The sequence below is a fragment of the Anolis carolinensis genome, chromosome 1 (genome assembly GCF_035594765.1).
Source record: "Anolis carolinensis isolate JA03-04 chromosome 1, rAnoCar3.1.pri, whole genome shotgun sequence".
NCBI lineage: Eukaryota > Metazoa > Chordata > Lepidosauria > Squamata > Dactyloidae > Anolis > Anolis carolinensis.
In genome coordinates, this window is record NC_085841.1 from 80,444,060 (window position 1) to 80,470,314 (window position 26,255).

At 38.2% G+C, this 26,255-nt stretch overlaps 1 protein-coding gene across 2 annotated transcripts; it reads left to right on the plus strand.

The window, feature by feature from the left end:
• On the plus strand, positions 1 to 13,301 carry adat2 (adenosine deaminase tRNA specific 2). Of its 2 annotated transcripts, XM_062977887.1 has the most exons (6): positions 3 to 151; positions 3,794 to 3,898; positions 7,086 to 7,236; positions 8,088 to 8,194; positions 10,659 to 10,731; positions 10,816 to 13,301. In XM_062977887.1, the coding sequence occupies exons 1-6, from the start codon at positions 80 to 82 to the stop codon at positions 10,854 to 10,856; spliced, it is 549 nt and encodes a 182-aa protein (XP_062833957.1). In that variant the 5' UTR covers positions 3 to 79; the 3' UTR covers positions 10,857 to 13,301. The 2 variants fall into 2 exon arrangements, with proteins under 2 accessions (XP_062833965.1, XP_062833957.1); XM_062977895.1 differs by lacking the exon at positions 8,088 to 8,194 and having other exon boundaries at positions 1 to 151; positions 7,086 to 7,259.
• Positions 13,302 to 26,255: the final 12,954 nt, after the last annotated feature.

Consider the following 26,255-nt stretch of genomic DNA (forward strand, 5'->3'; position numbering starts at 1 on the left):
GCGCTCAAAACACGTCCCCCCGGAAGCTTGGCCCCGGACTCTGAGTTCCGGGCAGCAACGGCGGAGGAACAGAGCAGGGATGGAAGCGACAGGAAGGCGGGGAGAGACTGCGGCAGAGGTCGAGGTCTGGATGGACAGAGCCGTAGGCATGGTGGGTCACAGGAGAGGGCGAAAGAGAAAACTAGCGGAGCGCCTACACCAGGCATGGGCCAACTTGGGCCCTCTCTTCAGGTGTTTTGGACTTCAGCTCCCACCATTCCTAACAGCCTCCGGCCCTTTCCTTTTCCCCCTCAGCCGCTTAAGCTGTTAGGAATGGTGGGAGCTGAAGTCCAAAACACCTGAAGAGAGGGCCCAAGTTGGCCCATGCTTGCACTTCACTGTGGAATGAATGTAGTTAAGTACCAGCCACACTCACTCATAGTTTATCATTTAAACACACACACACACACACACACACAAAAAGATAGCATATTTTCTGAATTGGAAATTAAGGGGGGAAATCTCAGGGCTTTCCACACAGCCATATAACCCAGAATATCTAGGCAAACTATCCACAATATCTGCTTTGAAGTGGGTTATATGAGTCCACACTGCTATATGATCCATTTCATATGGATTTTATACAGCTGTGTGGGAGAGGCCTTAGCTCAGTGATTCTCAACCTGCGAGTCCCCAGATGTTTTGGCCTTCAACTCCCAGGGCCCGTCCACACAGCCCTATAGCCCAAAAGACCGAGACAGAAAATCCCACGTTATCTGAGTGCAGATTCAGATAACCCAATTCAAAGCAGATATTGTGGGATTTTCTGCCTTGAGTTTCAGGGATATAGGGCTGTGTGGAAGGGCCCCCAGAAATCCTAACATCTGTTGCTGTTGTTTTTTTTTTCCGTGTCAGGAGTGACTTGAGAAACTGCAAGTTGCTTCTGTGTGAGAGAATTGGCCATCTGCAAGGACGTTGCCCAGGGAACGCCCGGATGTTTTGATGTTTTTACCATCCTTGTGGCAGGCTTCTCTCATGTCTTCGCATGGAGCTGGAGCTGATAGATGGAGCTCATCCGCTCTCTCCCCAGGTTGGATTCAAACCTGGTAGCCTTCAGGTCAGCAACCCAACCTTCAAGTCACAAGGCTTTAACCCACTACACCAGGGGTCCCCAAACTTTTTAAAGAGGGGGCCAGTTCACGGTCCCTCAGATCGTTGGAGGGCCGGACTATAGTTGGAAAAAAAAAACTATAAACAAATTCCTATGCACACTGCACATCTCTTATTTTGAAGTTAAAAAACCCCAAACGGGACCAAATACAGCCTCAATGTTAATAACAATCATAATCATAATAAAAATAATAAAGAAGGTTAGAAGAGACCCCTTGGGCCATTTAGTCCAACCCCCTTCTACCTTTGTGCACTAAAAGCACAAGCAAAGCACCCCTGACAGATGGCCACCCAGCCTCAATGTTGTTAATAATAATAATAATAATAATAATAATAATAATAATAATAATACGTCACACAGCCCTAAACGCTTGGGAACTTGTGATTTTATGATATAAAATCCAGCATATATATCTTGTTTGCTGTGTTTGCTTGTTTGCATATATACTGTGTCTTTGTGTCAATAATAATAATAATAATAATAATAATAATAATAAAGAGGATTAGAAGAGACCCCTTGCCCTATTTAGTCCAGCCTCTTTCTGCCTTTGTGCACCAAAAGCACAAGCAAAGCACCCCTGACAGATGGCCACCCAGCCTCAATGTTGTTAATAATAATAATAATAATAATAATAATAATAATAATAATAATACGTCACACAGCCCTAAACGCTTGGGAACTTGTGATTTTATGATATAAAATCCAGCATATATATCTTGTTTGCTGTGTTTGCTTGTTTGCATATATACTGTGTCTTTGTGTCAATAATAATAATAATAATAATAATAATAATAATAGAGGATTAGAAGATACCCCTTGCCCTATTTAGTCCAGCCCCTTTCTGCCTTTTTGCACCAAAAGCACTAGCAAAGCACCCCCCTTGATAATTAATTATTAATTAAATACTAATTCAAATACTATTATAAACAAGAAAAACTCTGGAAGGCACGCACCGGGCGAGGGAGGGGCCGGGGGCCGGATAAATGGCTTCGATGGGCCGCATCCGGCCCCCGGGCCTTAGTTTGGGGACCCCTGCACTACACCATCTGGGGCTCCCTAACATCTGGTAAACTTGCTGGGAGTTGTAGGCCAAAATACCTGGGGACCCACAGGTTGAGAACCACTGTGAGAGGTTGCTTCCAGAGGCAGGTAAGTGGAAGGATTTGTACCTTTGTAACTATGTATTTAGAGATGATGGGAGGAGGGCCTTCTCAGCTGTGGAACTTCTTCACCTTTAGCCTTCATGAGGAAAGTTAAAACATGGCTGTAGACCAAGCTTTTGGAGAATAACTGCAGTGCAATAAATGAACAAAGGATCTGTGCAACTGACATTTGGAATGGCCTTGGACTACTGCATTGGATTATGTGATTTTAATAATTGATATAACTGTTTTTATTTGTTTTAATTCTGTTTCTAATATAAATGTTTTTTTCCCTGTTGTATGTTTTAATGGCATTGAATTGTTGCCGATATGTGAAGCTGCGCTGAGTTGCCTTTGGGGTTTAGAAGAACAGGGTATAAATATAGAACCTCTTTGCTCCTAACCAGAAGGTAGATTGCAGAGCAGAGGATAGCCCTGGTGCTACAGTGAATCAGAGAGAAGGAAGAAGTGGCCACTATAACTTTAATATAATAAAGTTATTATATTAAAGTTATAGTGGCCTCTACAGTACACACATAATGCAGTTTGACACCACCTTATCTTTCCTTTTTTATTGTGTCTGAAGTGACTTGAGAACATACTACAAGTCGCTTCTGGTATAAGAGAATTGGCTGTCTACAGAAACGTTGCCCATGGGATACCTGGATGTATTACCATCCTCCTGGAAGGCTTCTCTCATGTCCCCGCAAGCTGGAGCTGACAGATGGGAGCTCACCTCATCTCAGATTCGAATCGGCAACCTTCAGGTCAGCAGTTCAGCCAGGACAAGGGTTTAACCCATTACGCCACCACGGCTCCCTGACTCAATGCTATGGAATCATGGATATGTCAATCTTACAAGGTCTTTAGCCTTCTCTGCCAAAGAGTGCCACTGTTTCACTGAACTACAACTCCTATGACTCCACAGTTAAAGTGGTGTCAAACTGCATTCATTTTACAGCGTAGATGCAACCTGAGATCTGGCAACTAAGGGCCCTTCCACACAGCCATATTACCCAGAAATCCCACAATACCTGCTTTGAACTGGGTTATCTGAGTCCACACTGCCATATATTCCAGTTCAAAGCAGATAATGTGAGATTTTATTCAGCTGTGTGGAAGGGCTAACTGTAAAACAGAAAATATTACTATAGAATCGTGCTACAGAATTCTTGTAAGAAAAGGGAAAGAACTGAAGCAAAACTTCTTCATATTTTGAGGTTCCTGAATCTGATGTTGAATGACAGTTAGGAAAAAGTGAACTCTGGTGGAACGGCTTCTCAGACAATTGGATGGCAGCTTTCATTTTCTTCTCTTTTCTTTTCTTAGGCTTTTAACCCTTGCTCAATTTTACTGCATATCTGCTCTATTGCTGAGAGGGAACTGTAACTGAAATGTACTTTGTTTCTGAACATGCAGTCTGTGTTAAAGTTAACATACTAAACACTGTTTGTTTGTAGTGTTTTTACTGATTCTTTGGTTTTATGTGTGTGTTCGATAGGCCAAAGAAGCCCTCGAGAATGGTGAAGTGCCTGTTGGTTGCCTCATGGTCTACAATAATGAAGTCATAGGGAAAGGAAAGAATGAAGTAAATGAAACTAAAAATGTAAGATATTTAAGGTAATGTAAATCATTGCACTATATATATGAATGATCCAAAAGATTGTTATTAGCTCTGCTGCATAAACTAAATGCCTTATAAACCCTTACGTTGCTCCATTTGGAATTTTTGTATACTTTGTGTTCTGGAATGTAGGAAGAGATTATTAATACATGGTTTTTAACTGGGAATTTTTTAAAATACTGGTTATATTTAATCCTGTTTTAATGTTGGCATATTTGTATATTTTCAAATGGTTATTCTGATGTTTTTATGTTAACCTGCTTTGAATCTCCTCAAGCAAATAAACTAGTACATGTGTCCTGAGAAAGGCACCTCTCAAGACTTAAATATCACTTGGCAATGTATTTATGTTGTAGAAGGAAAATTAATTTAACTTCATTTCAAACTATTTGCTACACATGATGTTCAGTTCTGATTTGTTGATATTACTGAGCATAGAATTTATCTCATTGTGTCCATCCATTGATTGAATACTACTAGTTTTCTCCTTGAAGCTACATACCATGTTTCATTGCATAATAGCTGCCATTGTGTAATACTGTAGTTGCACTGCCATTTTGGGAGGTCCTGGATTTGGTATTTCTGTTTTCCTCACAAAGTTGCATTCTTGATTTACCAGTGTAAGCCTCCATCTGCTCACCCAGCCGCCCACAGTCCCGTCCGCTTCACTCACTCAACCATCCTCCTATCCCCCTTTGATCCACGCACCCACCCACAGACCCACCCTCCCCACTCAAACACACATTACCTCATTCAGTTGCCCATCCCTTTGCTGATGATCCACTTCCAAGAATGCCGCTTCAAGCTTCCCATTTGCTCACTCACTCATCCATGCACGCTCTTACATACTCAGTCACCCATCCATTTGCTGACCACCCTCTTTTAACAATGTGGCTTCATGGAGGCCATTGTTTGGAAAGGTTTTTTTAATACACTGGATGGATCAGAAGATGATGCACTGTGGGAGAGCGATGGGCATTTTACCCAATAATGAGGTAGTTATCAGGGCTTGAGCTAAGTATTGCAAGTAAAATCGCCTATAACACAGTACTTTAGGAGTATATTGATATTCATCCCACTATGTAGTGATGACCTCTTTGTCATCTCAGCAAGAACTGAGCTTTCCATGTTATTTATTGTGGGCAGAGCATTTTCCTTGAAAACGTACCATTTTTTAAATTTCAATTAAATCTCTTATAAAGCATCCTAGGAAAAAGGTAGTCATGAGTGCTTCCAGGGGATTTCCTTGAATGTGTGGCAACTGTACAGCTTGGAATTTGTTACGGAGAGAAGGAAAGATTAAATGGAAGGTTAGTTGTTGGAGGAACTGCAGTCTCCTCAGATTGCTCTTTAGGCAGGAGGATCCTATCCTTATTTAATCCCACAGCTGTAAATCCCATAACGTGGAATTCATCAAGGTTCAGCCAAAGTAGCTCAGGTATCAAGTAATGGAACAAATTCCTTATTTTGATTAATGTTCCAAGCACCGAAGAGTTTTTGATTTGTGCCTAACAGGCACAGAACAATAAGTAGACTGCAAAACTGGCAGAGTTCAATTTTCTTAAGCTCTAAATATTTGGGTACAGATAACCACTTTGCTTCAAAACACGTTTCCTGGTATTCTACTCATAATGCCTCTTGAGCAGAGAGGGATTGGCTGAGTTATTATGCCCTGGTAATTTCCTATTTGGACAAGTGCAGTAGTGGGACTACTTTTGGAGATTCTATATATTGCACTGAGTTCAGAATTTAGCTTTAAAACAATCAAAACTTGGAGTGCTGACTACATCTGGCCAAACTTGCCACCATTGTACTAACTGTTTCCAACCTCAGTTTGAAATGCTGGTTTAAGTCTTTTGGGATCTATGTAGTTTGCGACCTGAGTAGCTTCTGGTGGCCTTCTTCTACACAAATGTGTTTACATATTGCTCATTCACAGATTTTGGGTCTTACTGCTACTGGAGGTAAGGCTGTAAAATGGGATTGTGGCAACTCTGAAAAGGTTTCCCTAAAAGGTTTGTCTGGTGTAGAATATATTTTCCCTTGATACCACTTATATTTCTTGTAGTTTTAGTTCTTGTTTTTTTTGTCGCTGTAAAAACTCACTAATTGCTTTCTCCTGCACTGCTTTTTCCTTTTGTTGATTGTATTGTTTTTGTTTTATTTTAAATGAGCTTTTCTAGAAGCTGCTTTGGGAACCATGTCAGTTTAACAATGGGTGAAAGTATACATTAATATAGTACTAATAGATGGAGTTAGAGGTATTATATGGGGTTAATGGAAAAATACTGCCATTCAGTTCAGCCTAGAAACATTTTCAGATGCTCCTAATTGGAAATGACTGCAGATATAATTCATGGATTTGCCTGAAGCTCTTGAAAGAGTCTCCAGTGCTACCCTTCAAGCTCTTAGGAATAGTAGGTCTCATTTCACCCCTCATGTTTATTCATAGACTAAGTTGGATCCAAAATAGGAACTTGATATCTGACAAGGAGGAAAATCATTTTGCCTGAGCACTTCATTCTGCAAATGGCCATTTTTTCCTCTGACCTCTCTGTCCTTGCTTAAAAAGGAGTCTGTGCATTGCACTGTTGTGTTTGAGATTTGGTTTATAATGGGAGAGCCCACAAATTTAGCACTTGTTAACTAAGGCTAAAAATAATTAGATTCTTTTTTTGCTTTGTTTTTCCACTTTATGGAAAAGAAGTACCTTTTAAGAACAAAATCCCATACCCTTCTGTTTTAATGGGGATTAGTTACTGGTTATAAAGCTTCAGTGGAGACACTTTTCCCCCATGATAAGTCTTTCAGGAATGAATTTCACCTCCTAAGGGTGGATTTCTCTCACTTCCTGTTGTCTCTTACCCATGAGTCATTTGCAAGTCAGATGTTTGTAACTTGGGGACTGCCTGTACAAACAGATAGCTGGGCTACCTGCTGTTTTAGTTTATCTCACTTATTAACAGAATTAAACTTTTCATATTACATGACTCTTACATTTTATAGCTGGGGGCCATCCTAGGCTATCTGATCTAGACTGCTGTTTGATACATGAAATTCTGCATTTTTGTCTTCTTGCTAAAAATAGAGCTAATTTTCTGTTTGGGTATGTCTTCTACTCAGACCAGTACATTGCTGTGTCTTATAATTTTTTTCTGTATTCTCACAGGCAACCCGTCATGCAGAAATGGTAGCAATTGATCAGGCTATAGATTGGTGTCACAAACAGAAGAAGAGAATGGAGGAAGTATTTTTGCACACTGTCTTGTATGTCACCGTAGAGCCTTGTATAATGTGTGCAGCTGCCCTTCGCATGATGAGTATCCTTCACAAAATGATCCAGGTGCCTGTTACTTTAAGGTCATGTATCTTGCTTGTTAACAAGCAAATGGAAATCAGTTTCCTTGTAACATAAGATTGTTTAGAAATAATGAATCTTAGAAGGACCCTGATAGATCTGGCAAAAGGCTTTCTTAGGCCACTGTTCTCTTCCCACATTGGTCAATGAGATGGCTCTAGGAAAACCCAGTTAAAGTAAAAAAGTCAACTTCTGCTCTTGTTCCATTGCAACAGATAATAGAGGCAAACCATCACTTAATGAACAGGAAGGCCTTTCTAGAAAACTTTGATGTGGTTGACAGCAGGCAAGCAACAAATAAAATGCAGCACAAATTGTACTGTTAGGCAACATAAGGAGGCTTGCCTCAGGTATATGTGTCTGTCATCAAAAGGCAACTGCTGACACCACCACCCCTCTTCCGCCTCCTTTTCTTCCTCTCCTTCCCTTTCCTCCTCCTCCTTTGGCTTCAGATGCCAAAATGTGTTACTCTAACTCTGATTCTGGGTTAGAGGATTTATAGAATAGTGTTAGTTTCGCTTCACTGCCTTGAGCTATCTATAAAGAAAGTTGTTGTTGTTGTTGTTGTTGTTATTATTATTATTATTATTATAGCATTAGAGGAGCAGAAGTGGTGAATGTTGGTTTGCCTGGAGGCATTAGTAGTTTGTTAATAAAAGTGTCCATGAAAAACAGATGTTTGTGGTATGTGATTAAAAAAGAGGAAGTTTGAAAGTGCAGAAATGTCAGCAAAGCTAGACAATCAATCAAAACAGGATGCTATTCTATAGGCTTTCATTTCTTGTTTTAATTAATACCTTAACTAATTTATATAAATCCCACTGGTTGTGTATGGCTGCCAAAATGAACGATTTGGAGGCTGTGGTTCAGTTTTGAACATCTCTTCTGATACCTTGACAGACACAGGGGAACCATTTCAGGTAAAATAATTTGTTAGTGTGCTTTCATATTTCAAGCATTCAAGCAAATCATGTACATTTGGATTTGTTGAAAAGATCATTCTTCCCAGTATTTTAATTCTGAAACCACTATTAAACATCCTTTTGTAGTTTTGTGTGAGCTTTTCTATAGTGATAGTTTAGGTCTTTTGAGAGTAAAAGAGAGAGACCACATTCATAAATATGTCTAGAATTTAGAGCAGCTGTGTCTTTTTCTAAATATAAACTGCTGTAATGTTTTTCCCTAATATTCTCCAAGCCTTTGCAATGGAATACATTAGTAGAATGCAGTTTGGCATATTTTTTAAAAAATAAAGCAGGGGTGGGAACTATGGAGACCTTGAGATGTTGAACTGCACTTCCCAGCACTCTGTACTACTAGCTATAATAACTTATGGTACCTTCAGCTCACTGACAACTGAAAGGTCACACAATTCCCACTCCTGTATTAAGGTCTGAAAGAATGTAAAAAGGAAATTGGGAGAAATTAAAATGTGGAGTTTGTTTCCAAATGGTACCAAATCCAAAAATAAAAATGAAAAATGGGTTATATGCGGTAGCACATTGTTGGCCAGGAGTAGAATATTATGTACAGATCAAAGCTATCAAAATGTATCAAATCACTTTGGCACAGCTCTTGGAAAATTGTATTTTATAGCAAAATAATTTATATCCTCAGCACTTTTTTTGATTGCTGTAACGTGTTCAGATTGATTTGATACCTTTTGGAAACAAGCTCCACATGTGAGTTCTGTAAATGGTCTAAAATGTTTGACTATTCAGCTTAGGGCTCTTTGATGGAAATCTGATTCATGCATGGACGGAGGACAACAAGAAATGTCATGTAACCTCCTCCTCAAAAGGAAGAGTAAGATCAAAACATATTTAATGAATAATATGGTGGTGCAGCAGATTAAACCACTGAGCTGCTGAACTTGCTGACTGAAAGGTCGGCGATTTCAATTCAGGGAGCAAGGTGAGCTCCTGCTGTTATCCCCAGCTTCTGTCAATTTAGCAGTTCGAAAACATGCAAATGTGGGTAGATCAATTGGTACCACTCCGGCAGGAAGGTAACGGCACTCCATGCAGTCATGCCAGCCACATGACTTTGATGGTGTCTATGGACAATGCCGGCTCTTCAGCTTAGAAATTGAGATGAGCACCAACCTACAGATCGGACATGACTAGACTTAATGTCAGGGGAAAACCTTTACTATGGTATCTAGATGAAGAAAAAGAAAAGTGGTTGGAAAGAAAATGGGGACGGAAGCAAATGTTAAAAGGAGGGAGCAGAAGAAGAGGAGGAAGAAGAAAGAGAAATAGCAGGTTTTCAAAAATGTACCTCTACGTTTAGCACTGTGGTGACACTTGACTTTTACATGGTGGCATGTATTAAAGTATTGTAATTTCCATTCTCAAGCAATTGCAGTTGATGGCTGTGTAGAAAGCATTTCTATATGTAGGTGGATGCTTTTTAAACTGGTGCATATGCTGAAAGCATCCTGCATTCTGTGTGTGTATGAAAGAGAGTGTGCTGCCACACTCATTCACACATTTCAAAGCATAAATGTTTGAAGGGAATGATGTGTGGGTGGAATAACTTATAGCATAGTTCAGTTATTTTGATGGGTTAAGGAAGTCTGAGCAGCTTTGGGGAAAACGCATCCATGAAGTTAAACTCCTTGGCAGAAATGCAAAGACTGATGGAACAGTAACAATCACAACACAACAAATTGTGGTTGGTAGGAAGAGGAATACATTGTGTGCAAGAAACAACCACCCCTCCTCCTCCTAGTCAGATGCCTCAATATGATCAACTTTTGTTGATCTGATAACTTGATTTTAAGAGTTTCTTTAAATCCTTGTTTCTATGCTTTCATTGTGGTTTAACTGTTAAGGTAAAGTATGTGGGGTGCAGGGAGGAAGAAGACACATGTACTTACTTCAAGTCAAATAACCTAGTTTCCTAAAAATACATATGTCTATGGGAATCTGACAAATCTATCAACAGATTTGATGATAAAGACTTGTCTTTCCATTTTTCTGCATCATTTCTTTATTGTGTGTATAGCGTTTCTAGTTGTACGGGCAACATCTGTAGATAGTGCTATTTTGCAAGAATTTATACCTTTAGGACCAACAGAGTCATTCAGAAAGATACTTCAGCAATTGTCAAAAACACACACAAGTATCATGGGTTTAAAGGCTGTTGCTGGTGAAAGGATCAATTTCTAAGATTGTGATCTTTTGCAGAAGCCTGAGTGACAGACATATTTGTTCCATTTTGATTGTGAGTGCAGCCTCTTCAGAGCTGTGAAGGAGATCCACTGTCTCTGTTTTAAACTACATCTCTTTGATTTGAACCTACCTATTGCTTTATTAATAGTATTGGATCTTTGTAAAACTACTTGGGTGCTTTATGAACACAATTCTCTAATCTCTACAGTGCATAGCTGGTTATCGGTCCGAAGAAGCTGTGGAAATGTTGAAAATCTTCTACAGGCAGGAAAATCCAAATGGTAAGTTTTATTTTTATCCTAACTAATATTGCTTTGGAATATTGCATGGAATCTTAATGGGTTTGCTTTCTTTCCTTGTGGCAGCACCCAAATCAAAAGTTCGAAAAAAGGAATGCAGCAAGTGATGGATAGTAAACTGAAGCTGGACAAATAAGGAATATCTGAAACCCCTGGGCAGTACAGACCTGCTCTTGGAGGCCACTAAGAGGTGGAGCAAGACATATCTCTTCCTCTGCTTTATATCATAATCTGTACTTTATGTGTGCCTGTAATAATGCCAAATGGTAGGTATGGTTTTTGAAATGTACATTTCATTTGAGGTGAGAGCTGAGGAAAGCAGACTGTGTCCTTCCAGCAATACTCAAACTGAGCTATTTTGGCCATGTTGATTTTGAAGCTCATGAGAGGAAGAAACCTTTATTTTGGCAGTCTTTAGTTTGGCTGGTGCAACTTCACCTGGATTCCTAATACTAACGCCATAGACAAACATAGCTATAAGAATTCTGTATATATTTGAAAAGCTTAATCAGCCATGCTGTCAAAAGCATGTTGAAATTCACTATGCTCCAAGTCCTCTGTGTCTCTCCAACCACAGCAGTTTCATCTGTGGTACTAAAAACAGAGGGTCATTATCAGCAGAGGCTGCCATACTGATAACTGTTTTAAGAACCTGACTTCTCAGCACTTTGAAGCTGCCTTTTGTCATGTCAACCCTTCAGTTCACCTAGACCAGGATTGTCTCTTCTTGCACTAGCTCTCTGGGGATTTTTATAATGTTCCTGTCCCTTGCCTCTTTGGAGTCCATCAAAACTAGCAGAAATCTCATGTTTACTCTTGTTTAATCCAGGTACCTTGGCTAAAAAAAATGAACTTGGTTTGTCTGAGTCTAAATTAACAAATTGGCTCGTGATCATGTGTGACCAATATTTGCCATATTTGTTCTTTACAGGATAAGTTTCTTTTCAGTTAATTGACTGAAGTAACTATTGCATTAAGGAAATGACGGTTTCTTTTTCATACTTGTTATAGAAAACTACCTAGAAAATTGGAATCTTGAGTATTTCTTGAATTGTTACTTTTTAAAAGATTTCAGTGCATTGAAATAGAATTTAAACTTATACAGAAATCCAAAGCAGAAAAAATATGGATAGAGAAGAATTAGAAACAATACAGGTTATATTTACAAAAATAAAGCATTAATTGCCAACTTTCTTACTGATGATTATACATGATAATAGGCTCTACTTCCCCTAGTATTATTTACTATCAACTTCCGCATTTTATTCAATATTACTAATTTTCAAAACCCACAAGTGTCATTTATCTTTCTGTTCTTGCAAAAAGTCAGTACAAGGTTCCCAAACTTACAAAAGCACTTCTTAAAGATATCTCTCTTATTAAAGCTGATCACTTATCAATTTTTGCTAGTTTTCTTGTGTAGGTAGGACTAATATTGGTGATATAGTTTTCAATATTCACTCAATAGTATATATTGAATGATTATTGAAAACTATGGGCTATCACCAACATATAAGTCCTACCTATACTAGACCCATAGAAATTAATGGGGTTTCAATTTGCTCTGACCAACAAATTCTATGCTGGGTAGGACTAGCACTGGCTCTGTTGGATTACAAATTGCACTCTAAATGGAGTGTATCTGTATCTTTACTTATTCAACTTGTATTACTATGAATAAGCAAAGGTACAGATACACTCCATTTGGAGTACAGTTTGTAATCTCCTATCTGAAATGTTTGGGACCAGAAGTGCTTTGTATTTTGGAATTTTGCTGATTTAAAAACACCTCTATTTGCACATATGTGCATAGTAAGATATGATGAAGATGGGACCCAAGTCTAAACACAAAATTTATTATGTTTCATGTGCATATAGATAATTTAAACAAAAAATGAAACAAAGTTTATCTACTTTGAACCATCAGAAAGCAAAGGAGTCATTGTTTCAATCACTCCTGCATAAATTTTAGTGTTTGAAGGATTTTGTTCTTTGCAACTGCTGTGAGGGGACTGTACTGCAGATAATATTTGTTGGTATAAGCAGAGGACGGTTCTAACATTTTTCTGTACTATTTTGAAATTATGTTCAAATGTTACTGTTAGCTGGGGATACTAAGAACTAATTGTTGTCCTAATCTCCCATATTATATTTGAAATATACCTCCAGAAAGGCAGTTAGGTAGGAATGGGAATGGGCAATAAGGAAAGCCAAAGTTTAGATCTGACATCCTCGGTGCTTTATTGGATTGCTCCTTGAACATATAAATATAATCCAGAAGAGGGCCTTCCTGTTCCAATAATGAGTGAATCAGGCATATTGAAATTGAACCTGTTCTTCTGGATTCTGAATGTTGAGAAAATAAGTAGTTTAGGATGTTAAACAGCTATGCGTTGTGGATTTCTATATTGCAGGCAAAATATTTCAGTAGTTTGATTAGACATGCTGAAACTAGATTTGGTTTACTGTTTAGTTCTGTTTAGATCAATACACTGTACATTGAAAATTGTAATATTTAATTGATAATAAAACAATAAAAGCTGTTTTAACCACTTGCTTTTAAAGTTTGGCTTGCTTTGTTTGGCAATTTCACAGTGAGCATTTCGGAGGCCAGATTTTGTCATTTTAAAGCACTTGTATTATCATCTTTTTATGCCTTAAGCAAAAGCCCCACTGATTTAAAAGAAAGCATCACAGTGGGCATTCTTATTTAGCCATGAATGGTAAGATTTCTGTCTTACATTGGGCCTTCATTTGTGTGATAGTAGTAGATCAAGGTTGCATTTCTTTACAATCTTGCACAGCAGTCTTCCACATCTGATGAATCAGATAGAATTCATGAAGCATATGCCATAATGAAGTTTATAGGTTTTAAATTTCCATAATACACTTTGTTGCTGATTCTGTGCATATCTACAGAGAAATAAAATATTTAGTTCACTGCGAATTACTACCAAGTAAGTTTACATAGAATTGTAGCCTTATGCAGTGTGACGATAGTTTATGTGTGGTTGTTGTTAACTGCCATTAAATCTACTTCAACTTATGATGAGCCTATGAATGAGAGACCTCCATATCATCCTATCATCAGCAGCCCTGTTCAAGTCTTGCAAACTCAGGACCATACCTTCCTTGCTTGAGTGTTCATCTGGAGTATGGATTTTTCTAGTGAGTGATGTCTTTTTATGACATGTCCAGAGTATGACAGTGCCAGTTTAGTTGTCTTGGCTTCTAGGGAGAGGTCAGGCTCAATTTGGCCATTGATTTGTTTTTTAGCAGCCCACAGTATCCATAAAATTCTTCTCCAGCACATTTCAAATTAGATGATTTTCTTCTGTCAGCTTTCTTCACAGTCCAGCTATGACAACTATACATAAAAATGGGAAATATAGTAAGTAAGTAAGTAAGTAAAAGTTTATTTGTATACCGCCCTCTCTCCCAAAAGGGACTCAGGGCGGTTTCCAATATAAAATCAGCATAAAACATTGTACAATAAAACACTGAAAACACTATAAAACGCTATAAGAATTAGAAACGAAAACAAAACATAACAATTGACTAAAACAATCACATAAGCAGAAGGAATATAATCACTCAAATAACATGAATCCGCAAAGAAAGAGGGGAAAAAAAGACCACTGGGATGGAGGAGAGGATGGCCTGGAGGGACCACTAGAACTAAAATGCAATGTGATATTCTAAGGTGCTTTGGGGCAGAGGAATAAAGTGCAGTGTTTCAAGTCAAAGAGGTAGCCTGTGCGACTACTATAGCTATGGGCTCTGTTATCCAAAGGCGCAGCGGAAGAGCCAGGTTTTAAGCAGCTTTTTGAAGGAAGCCAGGGTGGGTGCTTGCTGGATCTCCTCCGGAAGGGAATTCCAGATCCGGGGAGCAACAATAGAAAAGGCCTGCTCCCTCGTCCCCGCCAACCGAGCCTGGGATGGTGGCGGGAGCGAAAGAAGTGCCCTACCGGATGAACGAAGAGGACGAGTGGGTTCATAGCGGGAGATGCGGTCACAAAGGTAGGCGGGTCCCAAACCGTTTAGGGTTTTATAGGTAAGAACCTGCACCTTGAATTGGGACCGGAAAATAATCGGTAGAAATATAATGACATGAACATTCCTAACTTCAGGATCAAATTATATATTTTTAAACTTCAGGATCTTGTTTAATTCCTTCCAAGTCCTAGTCTTTTTTCTGATTTCTTGACTGTAGTCTCCATTCTCATTAATGACTGAATCAAGGTAAGATATATCTTCACCTATTACAGTTTGCTTATCATGGGCTTTCTGGGTTTGCAGATAATTTCAGAGTTCTGTCTGAGAAGGTAGGAAAAAAGATCTGATGCTCCAGTAAGAGAGATCTTTGAAGAACACAGAAACATCTATAGCAGTAGTTCTCAACCTGTGGGTCCCCAGATGTTTTGGCCTTCAACTCCCAGAAATCCTAATAGCTGGTAAACTGGCTGGGATTTCTGGAAGTTAGGACAAAACAACTGGGGAACCACAGGTTGAGAACTCTACTGTCACTAGAGACTAAAAGGATTATAGTTGGAGCAATTGGGGAAAGCGTTGAATCCATAATTTCCCTACTCCTCTACAAGCCTTAAGAACTGATGAAAATTTACATCCAGACTAGGGGCCTCATCATCCACTTTCATCCACTTTAAATACGGTGACCACTTCCTGCAGAATTCTGAGATTTGTAGTTTAGGGAGGCCCTTGGCTTCACTGGGTGAGCAGTTTAAAGGCCCCTCTCTAAATTACAAACCCCAGGATTCTGCAGTGACGGCCTCCTGCAGAATTCTGGAGCTTGTAAAGTGGATAAATGTTCAAGTGTGGTGAGGCCCTAAAGCAGGGAATACATAAACTCAATGGCATGGAAATGATAAAATGGAAAAAGAGGGATACTGTCGACTATTCCACTCCACCAGTATGCAGGCAAGCTTTGATAAGGCATTTTTCCACCTTCAAACTGCCTACCCATTCACAGACAGGCATGTTCTGTTATTATCTCACTTTTTTTCTTAAACTTTAATATTTTTATTTATGTCCAGAATGGTTTTCAGTGTCACAGGAAAAAAAAATCGGTGTAATAAAAATACGAAAGGATGGATGGAAATAACCATATTTGTCTCTGGAAGAGTGGCCAAATGTCTAAATATAAATTAATTTAAATTAATTTAGTTTATATATCATTCTTTAAAATGTTGTAAGTATTGTTATATCTTCTCTCCATTGGATCGCCAATAGAGAAAAATTATCATTCCAGGGGTGTAAAAAGTCCACCTCTATTAGCAATTTGTTAATTTCCATGAAATGGGTAAATAACTCAAAAGAACTTTCCAATATCAATTTTACTTCTGTGATTCCATCCTTCATTCCATAATGTAACTACTATGGGACAATTACAAAACGTATGTGCTAAGGAAGCCAGTCTTCTGTTATTATCATAAAACACATTGCCTGCTTCACTGTTAATAGAAGAAAACCTTAATGTAAGAACCAGGTTTAGATAATATAACTGCTAAAAATGGCCTTTCTTCTGAATACTTTTAATTGACAGCTAGTATAGTTGGGTTGAGAGCATTGAATAACTTAGGCATCAGTTTTCTATTAGGGGTATTGTAGCAATGTATGTAGAACTGCTATTTTCTGGGATTTTTTTTTTGCTAACATCTTTGATTTGTATAGTCTTGTGCATGTATTCCCACACCTTTTGTCAGTGCTGATAAATAATCAGTGTGCTTGTTACAATTGATTTAACCCTCCAAATTATAAAGCCATAAATCTTGGTTCCTAGCTTGCTGGTCAATCATTTTGACATCTCGGTCTATTAACCTGCTAGGCAGGCAAGAGAACAAAACTTAAAACATCTCTCAGCTAAGTGGCTTGTTATAATTGGTAGGCCAAAGATATACTGTGTGTAATCTTGTGACTGGCACAACAAAAGAGGCATGAATTTAAATTACTACTTAGGGCAATGAATGTTTTATTGAACCATTGCAGACTCATTAGGAATCATTTCCCTTACATGCAATTAAATGATACTTTTACAAGGCAATTGCATGTTTTTTTAAAAAAAATAGGAAGGAGCCCCATATAATTTAAACATTTGAAAGTCTGCAGGTCTTCTTTTTAGTAACATATACACGGTGTGGATTTTAATTGCTTTGGCAGGTTTATACTGATAACTGACTATATTTTAAAATGACTTTTTTGTAGCAGCAATACACTATAGAGTTGTATTTGGAGCAAGACTAACAGGAGAGCTTTTAGGCAAGGGCTCTGAGTAGACAGAAGCTATTAGGTTTGAAAAGAAGCTGTCTTGGACACAAATGGGAAGGAGCACAGTGAACAATTAGAGTCCCAGGAGCAGCTGTTTTATTAATTTGCCTTGCCTTGACTGCTAGTACATCCAATTTTATTATTAAAGTACATCTAGAAGTGGAAAATTTCCCATTGAAATCCATTCATGGCCATGCTTTGTTTTTCACCTTGTTTCTAGAGAGAAAACACACTCTTAAACAACAACTTTAATTGCTTATAGACCCACGTATGAATGGACAGTTGCCAAGAGGGATCAGCCAGAATTCACAGAACATTATAATTAAGTTTGCAGTGCAAGAGGATTTTGCTCTTTCATGTCTAAACTTTTGTAAAAATATTGCTCACTCACAAATAGGATTTTAAGTCAAAAACTTTAGCATTATTCTTTCCAAGACAATTCTGTACTAAATGAATCCCTTAATACTACAGAGCATTACAGTACATTTAACATACTGGTTGGTTTCTGACCTTCTCTGCTGCTGCCTCACACAAAGCATAGAATAGACACATTGATCAAAATAAGCCAGAATAAATATCAGGATATTTACTCCTCAAATACATATAAAAACTCAAATAAGTATCTCTAGAAGGTAAAGTTAGTATTTCATGTGATTGCACAGTTGTCCTACATATATTTATTTACTGCCTCAAACTATAAAAGAAGAAGACTTCTGTGGGATTGTGAACAGTATCAGATCACTATAATTCCTGGTCCTGATTTCCTTTTGTCAGTTCATTTTATGGAAGTGAATGCATTATGTCTGCTTGAAACTCTGAAAAAAGTTAATGAAAGAAAGTAACATTGTTTTACAGATACTGATGTTTTATTCTGTTTTTATTGGAGTTTTGCCTGCTTCTCAAGATGGGAAAATGAAAGAGGTATCTTGTGGTTTAGGTGTTACAGTTCAGAGCATTGTAGTTCCATTTGTAGCAGAAAGTAATTTTTTAAAAATAAGTTCAAATTGTAATTATATTCTACAGAAAATTTTAATATATCAAATGTGACAATTTTATGCCAAAGATATATATTTGACACAAATAAAATATGTACATATTGGTGTCTGCTGGAATTTGTTTCCAGGACCCCTCGCCCCCATGGAATACCAAAATTGGTGGATGCTCAAATTCCATTATGTAATATATAATGGCACAATAAAATGGTATTTCTTATATAAACTGGCAAAATCAAGTTTTGGCTTGGGGAATTAAAAAAAAATATTTTCAAGCTGAGGATGGTTGAATTGTAAAGTAAAAACCGAAAAGATTGTTAACAAAATGACCTTCAAGCTGTAAAAGGGGAGTCATGGTGTCATTTCTTCCTCAATTTTCCTAAACATTTCCATGGGCAGGGGGGGGAGGGGGGGAGGGAGAGAGAGAGAGAAAGAACAGAAAAACATTCCCCTTCACCTTCCTGAAATATCAGATTTTTGGAAATTTCTCCTCTGGATATTGCTAGCTTGACTGAGGGAAAACCAACGCCTTGTTCATATGCTGTTCCTTATCAAGATTTCCTTGGCAGTAAGCCATGGCAAAAAAGTAAATGTTTGAAATCCAGATTTGATATTGGCAGCCAAGGTGGTGCAGTGCATAGAAATGTTGGAAAACTCAATTTCAAACCCGTGTTCTAAAGTTTAATTACTAGATTTATGAGTCATTATCATTTAGGCAAAGTAAAGTCAAAGAGTAATGCACAAGTATAAAATAATTGTAAAGCACTTACTACTAGCGCAGTAGAATATATAATTAAAGATCTATGAGAGTCTTAGAGGCTACTTTAAATGATCCAAGAAGACTTAAAATACTCATTTGAGGGAAACAGTACATCCTACGTTTCCATAGAGATGCTGGATGTATTTCAGTGCTAAGTTACTTTCCCCTCCCTTACTCTTTAGAATGTGTAATTTAAAAATATATAAAAGCAAATACTGGCTTGCATCTCTGCTTCTCAAAGTCTAGAGATTTAACTTCCATTCACTCACAAGGGAGGAACTCTGTTAGCCTGGGAGGACATGGTTCCTCCATTGCCTTTTGGCACTACAGCAATTTGGTGAATTAAGCCAACAGAGTAGAAATCAACTCCTATCTTTTCCTTAGATGTGTGATCCAGAAAAAAACAACCTTTCCAGTTTTAACCATGGCATAATTGCTAAACTCAAATGGAAAAGGGAAAAATTGTAGTTCCAAATACTCAATTTATATAGGAACCACCATTTTTGAGAACACATTTTAATTGAGATGATTGAAAGCCATTGTGGTGTAGTGATTTTGGGTCTTGGAGTATGAATCTGGGGGACCAGAATTTAAATTCCTGTTCAATCATAGAAACCCAGTGGATTTCTGAGGCAAGTCTTATTGTTTAAGTCTTGAAGGAATGTAGTAAACAACTGATCTTATCAAGAAAAGCCTGTGATAGGGCTGATCTGTGCTGGAAATGACTTAAAGACATACAACAACAGCATCTCTAGCCTCCATGAAAGTGGACCTACTGTATACTTTTAATAAAAGGCACTCTCATTGATTCATTTTTTCCTAAAACACTAGCCTAGACCAAGTACCATAACTCTCTCCTTAATGACACCTGGTTTCCAATGGAGGTAATGGTACCATATGTAGTTCCTATAGCTTACTAGAGGTAGACCCAATTACATTTAGTTTACTACCTAAACAACAGAGCTGTGGCCTTTCAGATTTTGTTGAACTACATGGTGAGAGATGGTGGAAGTTATATGACATCAAGAGGACCACACTTTCCCCTTTAGTGAGGTGTCCCATTACTTGCATGAGAATTTGAAGGAAGCAAAACTCATCCTTGACAAAAAGGTTTTCTGTGTCTTATCCAAAAAGAAAAGAAAGAAAGGTATTTCAAGGTGATGCATTTGGTTCTTAGTTAAGAGAAAAGATATGCATAACCAGAGCTTTCAGACCTAGAAGAAAAACAAAGGATCACTTACAGTAAATTCCATTACACTGCAAGACTGAGATCCTATGCCCACTTCCACAAGTGCAGGATTTATGGGAGAAAGTGATTCTTCCTTCTGAGTAAATGCATATAATTCACACACACAAAAACTCCCACATCCTGATAGCTATAAGGCAGAGTCTGAAGCATTGCTTTACTCTCACTGTTCAAACTGAAGTATTGCTTTTGCAGCCATATTTGTCTGGTAGAACAGCATCACACGGTGAATGGGGAAACTGTTAATTGAGTTATTTCACCTTTCAGATAAAGGCAACTGTACAATTTTTTTCTCCCTGCATTAAACTAGCGAAGTTCAGGTGATCACCTACAAAGCCCTGAATGGTTTCGGCCTGTAGTATCCTGGTGCTGCTCCTTTTGCTGGATCCTTTTGTATCAGGTATGTTCTTCCAGTTGTTAACCATTCGCTGATACTTCCTTTCTGCAGCATCTCACTGAATTGTTGGACCATTTTTCCATGTAAACTAATCAGATATTTGAGCCAAAATCCATGAAGTTGATCACTACCAGGCGATGTCCAGTTCTTGACTTTTTGCACTCGTTTGCTGATCATTTCAGTTGTTATTTCCATCTGTTTCATTTTGTTCTGTGAGAATTTTCCTTCAAACTCCTTTATCCACCCAGCGTTTTTGTTGTAGTTCTTATTATTTTCCCAAAGCTCTTTCCAGAACTTTGTTGTTGCAGTTTTCTCTGGCTTTATGGTTACTGTGTCTGTTGTTTGGTTCAGACTCTGGTAGAACCCTCTTTGGTTTGATTGAAACAGTTGATTTTGTCTGTACTGGATGATTCTGGCTTCATATCTTTCCATTTTTCTGACTGTTGCTGTAATTTGTTCTTTCACGATTTCTAAAGCTTCTTCAATTTTTCTGGTGTTCAGCCAGTACTTTCTGATCAGGTACTGCTTGATTTTGTCATTCTTCAGTTTCTTCTCTTTCATATTTTTCAGGTTACTTGCATCTGATCTAGGGTTTTTTATTTTCAACTCTAGCCTGACCTTCCACTTTGGTTTTCCAGTTGATTTCCTTTGGGACTGCCTTGGTTGTAGGAGCCCAAGCTCTTCTGTTACTATCACTGCTGTACTGTAGGCAAACTGGTTTGTTTGTTCAATTGATGTTATTTGGACAGTGGAGAGTACTGTATTCACATCTTTCATGAGAGGCGCCAGGTGTCTCTTGGGCACTGTTTTTAGAGTTGGGAGCCGCTTTCTTACTGCATTTGCTGCATTATTATTATTATTATTATTATTATTATTATTATTATTATTATTATTATTAGTGCTCAGTTGCAATTTACTTATTTGCCTTATGCGATCCTACATGTTGATGAAGCAAAATGTTTGGATTGGGCTCAATCCAATTCCATTGATGAGCCAGGTATCTTTCCAGTTACCAAGCATTTTGGGTCTGTTAGGAATGACTTTATAGTAAAACAATTTCACCTCCCATTTTAGAATTAGATCACAATCAATTCTAAATGGTTCATAGGCTTTTTGCAGACTGGAATTTTGGCCTTGAAAACCTGGAAGTCCTACATTCCAATTTAGTGCAATAGTTTTAAAAGAGTGGCATCTGGTGGATTCCTTTGCCCTTATTCTCACTTGTTACTTAAAACAGGGTTCTTGGAGAGACACAAATATGGAAATGTAAATAGATGGGCAATATCATAGGGGATATCTATCCATTTTATGACTATGATTTTTTAAATTGATATCTTGGCTATTTTATTGATATCCTGGCTATCTCCCAATAGTGGACCAAAGGAGGCCCACAAAGTACGGTAGGTTAAAAATAGAATTCACCTAGAAACCTCTCATAATAGTAACACACACAGCCCAACTCTGATTTAAAATGAATTAACTAGTGTACCTTTCAGTGATCCAAATTTAAGCTGTCAATTTTTATTTAAAAATTGAATTTGTGAGTGATACACATTTTACTCTTTAATTCCAGCCCTTGCTTTTTCTTTCATATTTAATGCTTGTGTTTTTGCTGTTGGCTTCTGAGCAGATAAAATTGGCTTGACTTACTCCTGTGCCTTTACACAACAGCTCAATTTCTAGAAACCAATTTTTTATCACAACCTCACAGCACAACTTCAGGATTAGTTCTAGTATGAAGCTCTTCCGGTAGGATTCCCTTGGACTGAAAGACTTTCTCTTGAGACCTCTTTCTTCAGCCACCCACTCTGTTCCCACTAACCTATAACACAAATTTTCTGTCCTTTATCCTGTCCAAGGTCTCTGACAAATCTTGCTGGAGCTGCCAGTCAAATTTCAGTTCTCAATCTTGTATGTGAAACAAATGTAGCTTCTCTTCCTAGAATTTTTCCAAACTATCATCATGAAACCTTCTCATTGTGGCAACTGTGGGTGCATCTATACAGTAGAATCAATGCAATTTCCCACCACTTTAATTGCTACAGCTCAATCCTATGGAACCCTGAGAGTTGTAGTTTGCTTAAGCACCAATGCTATTTTGCAGTGAAATCTAAAGACCTTGTAAAGCTACAATTCCCAAGATTCCATAGCATTACCCAAGACTTTCTAGATCTAGTTGTTTCATTTCACATGTTCATTAGTCTGGGACAAAAAGTTTGTGAAGCATGTTGAACTGGGTTTTGTGAGTGTGTTTTTATAGTATAGGAACATATGCCTATTTTTTTCAAGTTATTTCTACCTTTGGTACTAAGACTTCGATGTGAGCAATGCTACTTTGTTACATAACATATGCTTTTGTTTCATGTTTGTAAATTGCTTTGAAGTCTTTACAGTGGTAAAATAGAATATCAGTATTTCTAACTGTTAAATTTTCCTGTGAACACTAGTGAAGTAGGCATTACCTCACAAAGGAATTAACTATACTCCAAGGTAGGGAGAATCAAATTCTTTCCCAAAATATAGAGTGGAATATTGTGGTCTTAGATTATGAGTTTGATCACATCCAGAGATACTATTGAAATCATTTGATTTGTACATACTTAGTTTTTCCCAATGCATTCCCAATATAGTTTTGCTTATAAAAGATACACATGGAAAGTCCTGAGCAGTGAGCCCTTCTTCCAATCAGTTAAGATGATAGAGAGAGCATGTAAACCTGCTATCTTGCAGTCCAAATGCATGCATCCCAACTGCTATAAAGAGATAAGAGAAGTTGAAGCTGTTCCACAAAATCGCAAAACTATTATTTAAATTCACTCACTCCTGAGGGAGTGAAGAAAATGGCAAAAGCTTCAATCCTTATTATACATACAGTACTTATGAGTAAATTCTGGTTAACACAATGGGACCTTTTCCAAATACAATAAACATGTTGCATCTTAAATACTCATGCAGTTATTATGGAATAGGCTTTCATTGACTAGAGAAGACCTCATCAGACATACAAAGTCTTAACTTCCATTGGTAGGACTATTTATATACATGGATGCAATGACAAAGAAAAGTTATCAACAAAATAGTCAAATGACAATGAAATCCAAAAATTGCACACTATGGTTAGAATCCAGTGGACTAAATTAGTAGCTACACTTTTTTCAGGACAACACAGTGGAAGCAAGGAGAAATAAATTATGCCAGCTTTTGTTAAAATGAACAATCTTTGCATTATTGAAAACTGTTAGTTTGTATGCCATTCAAGGGTTTAGGCACAGCTTCCGCCTTTAGTCACACGTCCTCTCTTTCTGTATCTCCGTTAATATGCAGTTAATCTACAGAACAAAACTTACTTAGTCACATTTCAGCAAACAAGAATCTGGAGAGAGTCTGGAGAGTTCATAAAACCCTATCAGAAAGTCATCTTCACCTAGAACTCATGGATTTTATGGCCATTCTTTATTTCTTTATCTCCTATGGGAACCAATTTCCTGAGGAACTGCAGGCATTTTCAATTTGTTTCAGAAGTCTAGAATATGTGTGTGTTTTAATTCAGAAGAGAGAACACTGAGGACCGATAATAATGTGGACACCAGATGACTAGAAGGTAATTTTGTACTGAGCCATTTGATTATTAATTATTTTATAACTTAATTTATTTAGACCTTCCCTTTTCATCACAACTGAGGACCAATATGATTTTTCTTGATTTGCATAGTATCTTTAGGATAATAAGGAAAGGTCATAACAATTTTAAGTGGGAGAAAGGGCCAAAAAATCACACATGGAAATATTTTGTTTATAAATGTTTTTTATTTCAATTGGTCCGCAATAAAGAAGTGCACCCAGAGATTAAATTTGGGGTAGATCTACACGGATCCCTTATCACAGGCATGGTGTAGTGATTTTAGCTAGGACTGTCGTTAGAGTGGCCCAAACCCGGTGAACATCCACTAAACCAGATTGGCCAGGACAGAGAAACAATCTCCCCAGGTTGAAGATAACGCCACAGAGGTTTATTACAATTTGGCCGAAAAGAATGCAAGTGCAAGCAATACACAGCCCACAGGTGAGTATTTCCATGTTGGGAAGGAAGACCGATGGTGATTGGATAATTCAAGGAGCTAATCAATTGCAGGGACACTCCTTGAGAGGATCCAATTAACAAAGAAATAATGCTGTGGATATGCTGATGAGTCCCTGATTAATTTAAGTGTGCAGTTCTGTGTGAGACAAAGGTGCAAGACCCAAAAGAGGAAGGTGTTGTTTCCAGATAATCAAGGGATTGGCTGAGAAATGAATGGACCTGCATCAACTAAGACCCTTCTTCTGTCGGAGTGGCAGACCCTCAGCCTCAAGATGAATGGACAAACACCCTCTGCTTATTTTGTTGACAAAGGGAATAATCTATCTGCATATACACACAAAGGTTTTATAGTTATCTGGCTTGGGAAATGGCTGGAGGGATCCTGGCCACAGTCCCCTTTCCCAAGGGATTATGTAAATTGGGGCATGAAGAGGTGACTGCCTTAAAGTTACATTTTGATACATATATTAGAAACAGATTATACACTTCATCTATTTGAATAGCTACAGTACACAGTATATAAAAGATACAAGTTTTACAAAATCATCAAATAGATATATTTTATTAAAAGAGTTAGAACCGATAAAGTTTGTAGGGTACATCTGCTGCTAGGTCCCTTCCAGAACCTCTAGCACTTCATCATTTTGCATCTCCAGATCTCCAGAAAAGATTTTAACAAAAAAGAGTGCTGAGGGACAGGAGAGAGGGGGAATTGCCCCTTCCACTCCCCTCTTCCATCTGCCTGGCATCCTGGCTGACAGAACTCTAAAAGGCAAGTGACTAACATGATAGATGCTGCGCCTGCTGGCCATGCTGGCCATGGCAAGAATGGGAGAGGCAGTGAGTGCCATCCCATGTCCTTGGGCTGCCCAAACTTGAGGAACACAGGAAGACTGTGTAAACAGCTGTGTCCATCTTGGAACTGTCCCAGCTGTTTACATTGGCCCAAAGTTGTGGGTTGCTTTTGATTCTGGGGCACAATTCAGAGCAACCTGAAGCTTTGGTTAAGGTGGGTCAAGGCTGTGTTAAGCAGCTTTGCCCGTGTTAACCCAGATCAGCTCCGTACAACATGCAGTTGCTGCAGAGGTGATTCGAGTGCCCTTTGTACTAAGTGGTCATTGCAGATGTTCCCCTGATCTACTGGGTGTCATTATCATCTGATGGTAAAGGCTCTCTTTTTAAACGATATATGGTATGGGTTGTTGTATGTCTTTCGGGCTGTGTGGCCATGTTCCAGAAGCATTCTCTCCTGACGTTTCGCCCACATCTATGGCAGGCATCCTCAGAGGTTGTGAGGTATGGAGAAAACTAAGCAAAGAGGTTAATATATATCTGTGGAAAGTCTAGGGTGAGAGAGGTCAGTATGAATGTAGTGTAGTTAATCACTTAAATTAGCATTGAAAAGCTTATCTGCTGCTACGAAAGACATACAACAACCCTGTGATCCCGGCCATGAAAGCCTTCGACGATATATGGTATGTTCATTTATATCTATCTCTATCAAGCTTCATATCCTCTCGAATTGTTATTCTTGCTATTTTCCTGTCTCTATCCTTTTCTCTCCAATCTCCTAAATGGCAGTGATCGGAAAAAAATTGATGCTAACAATGAAACTCGCTCCCAATGGTGTGACCTTGAATACTGGGCCAACTTGATATCGATTAATTTTCTTTCTTTAATTATTTTTCATCACTTCCCTCTTCATCTGTGTTTTGTCTAATTTTGTTTGACTACTCTTTGGATAC

What these genes read in the sequence shown, in the direction of transcription:
- adat2 (XM_062977887.1), top strand. Translation starts at nt 80, where the DNA reads ATGGAAGCGACAGGAAGGCGGGGAGAGACTGCGGCAGAGGTCGAGGTC. An exon ending in TGGACAGAGCCGTAGGCATG is followed by an intron (nt 152 to 3,793) that starts GTGGGTCACAGG and finishes TGTGTTCGATAG; the next exon opens with GCCAAAGAAGCCCTCGAGAA. An exon ending in ACACAGGGGAACCATTTCAG is followed by an intron (nt 8,195 to 10,658) that starts GTAAAATAATTT and finishes TAATCTCTACAG; the next exon opens with TGCATAGCTGGTTATCGGTC.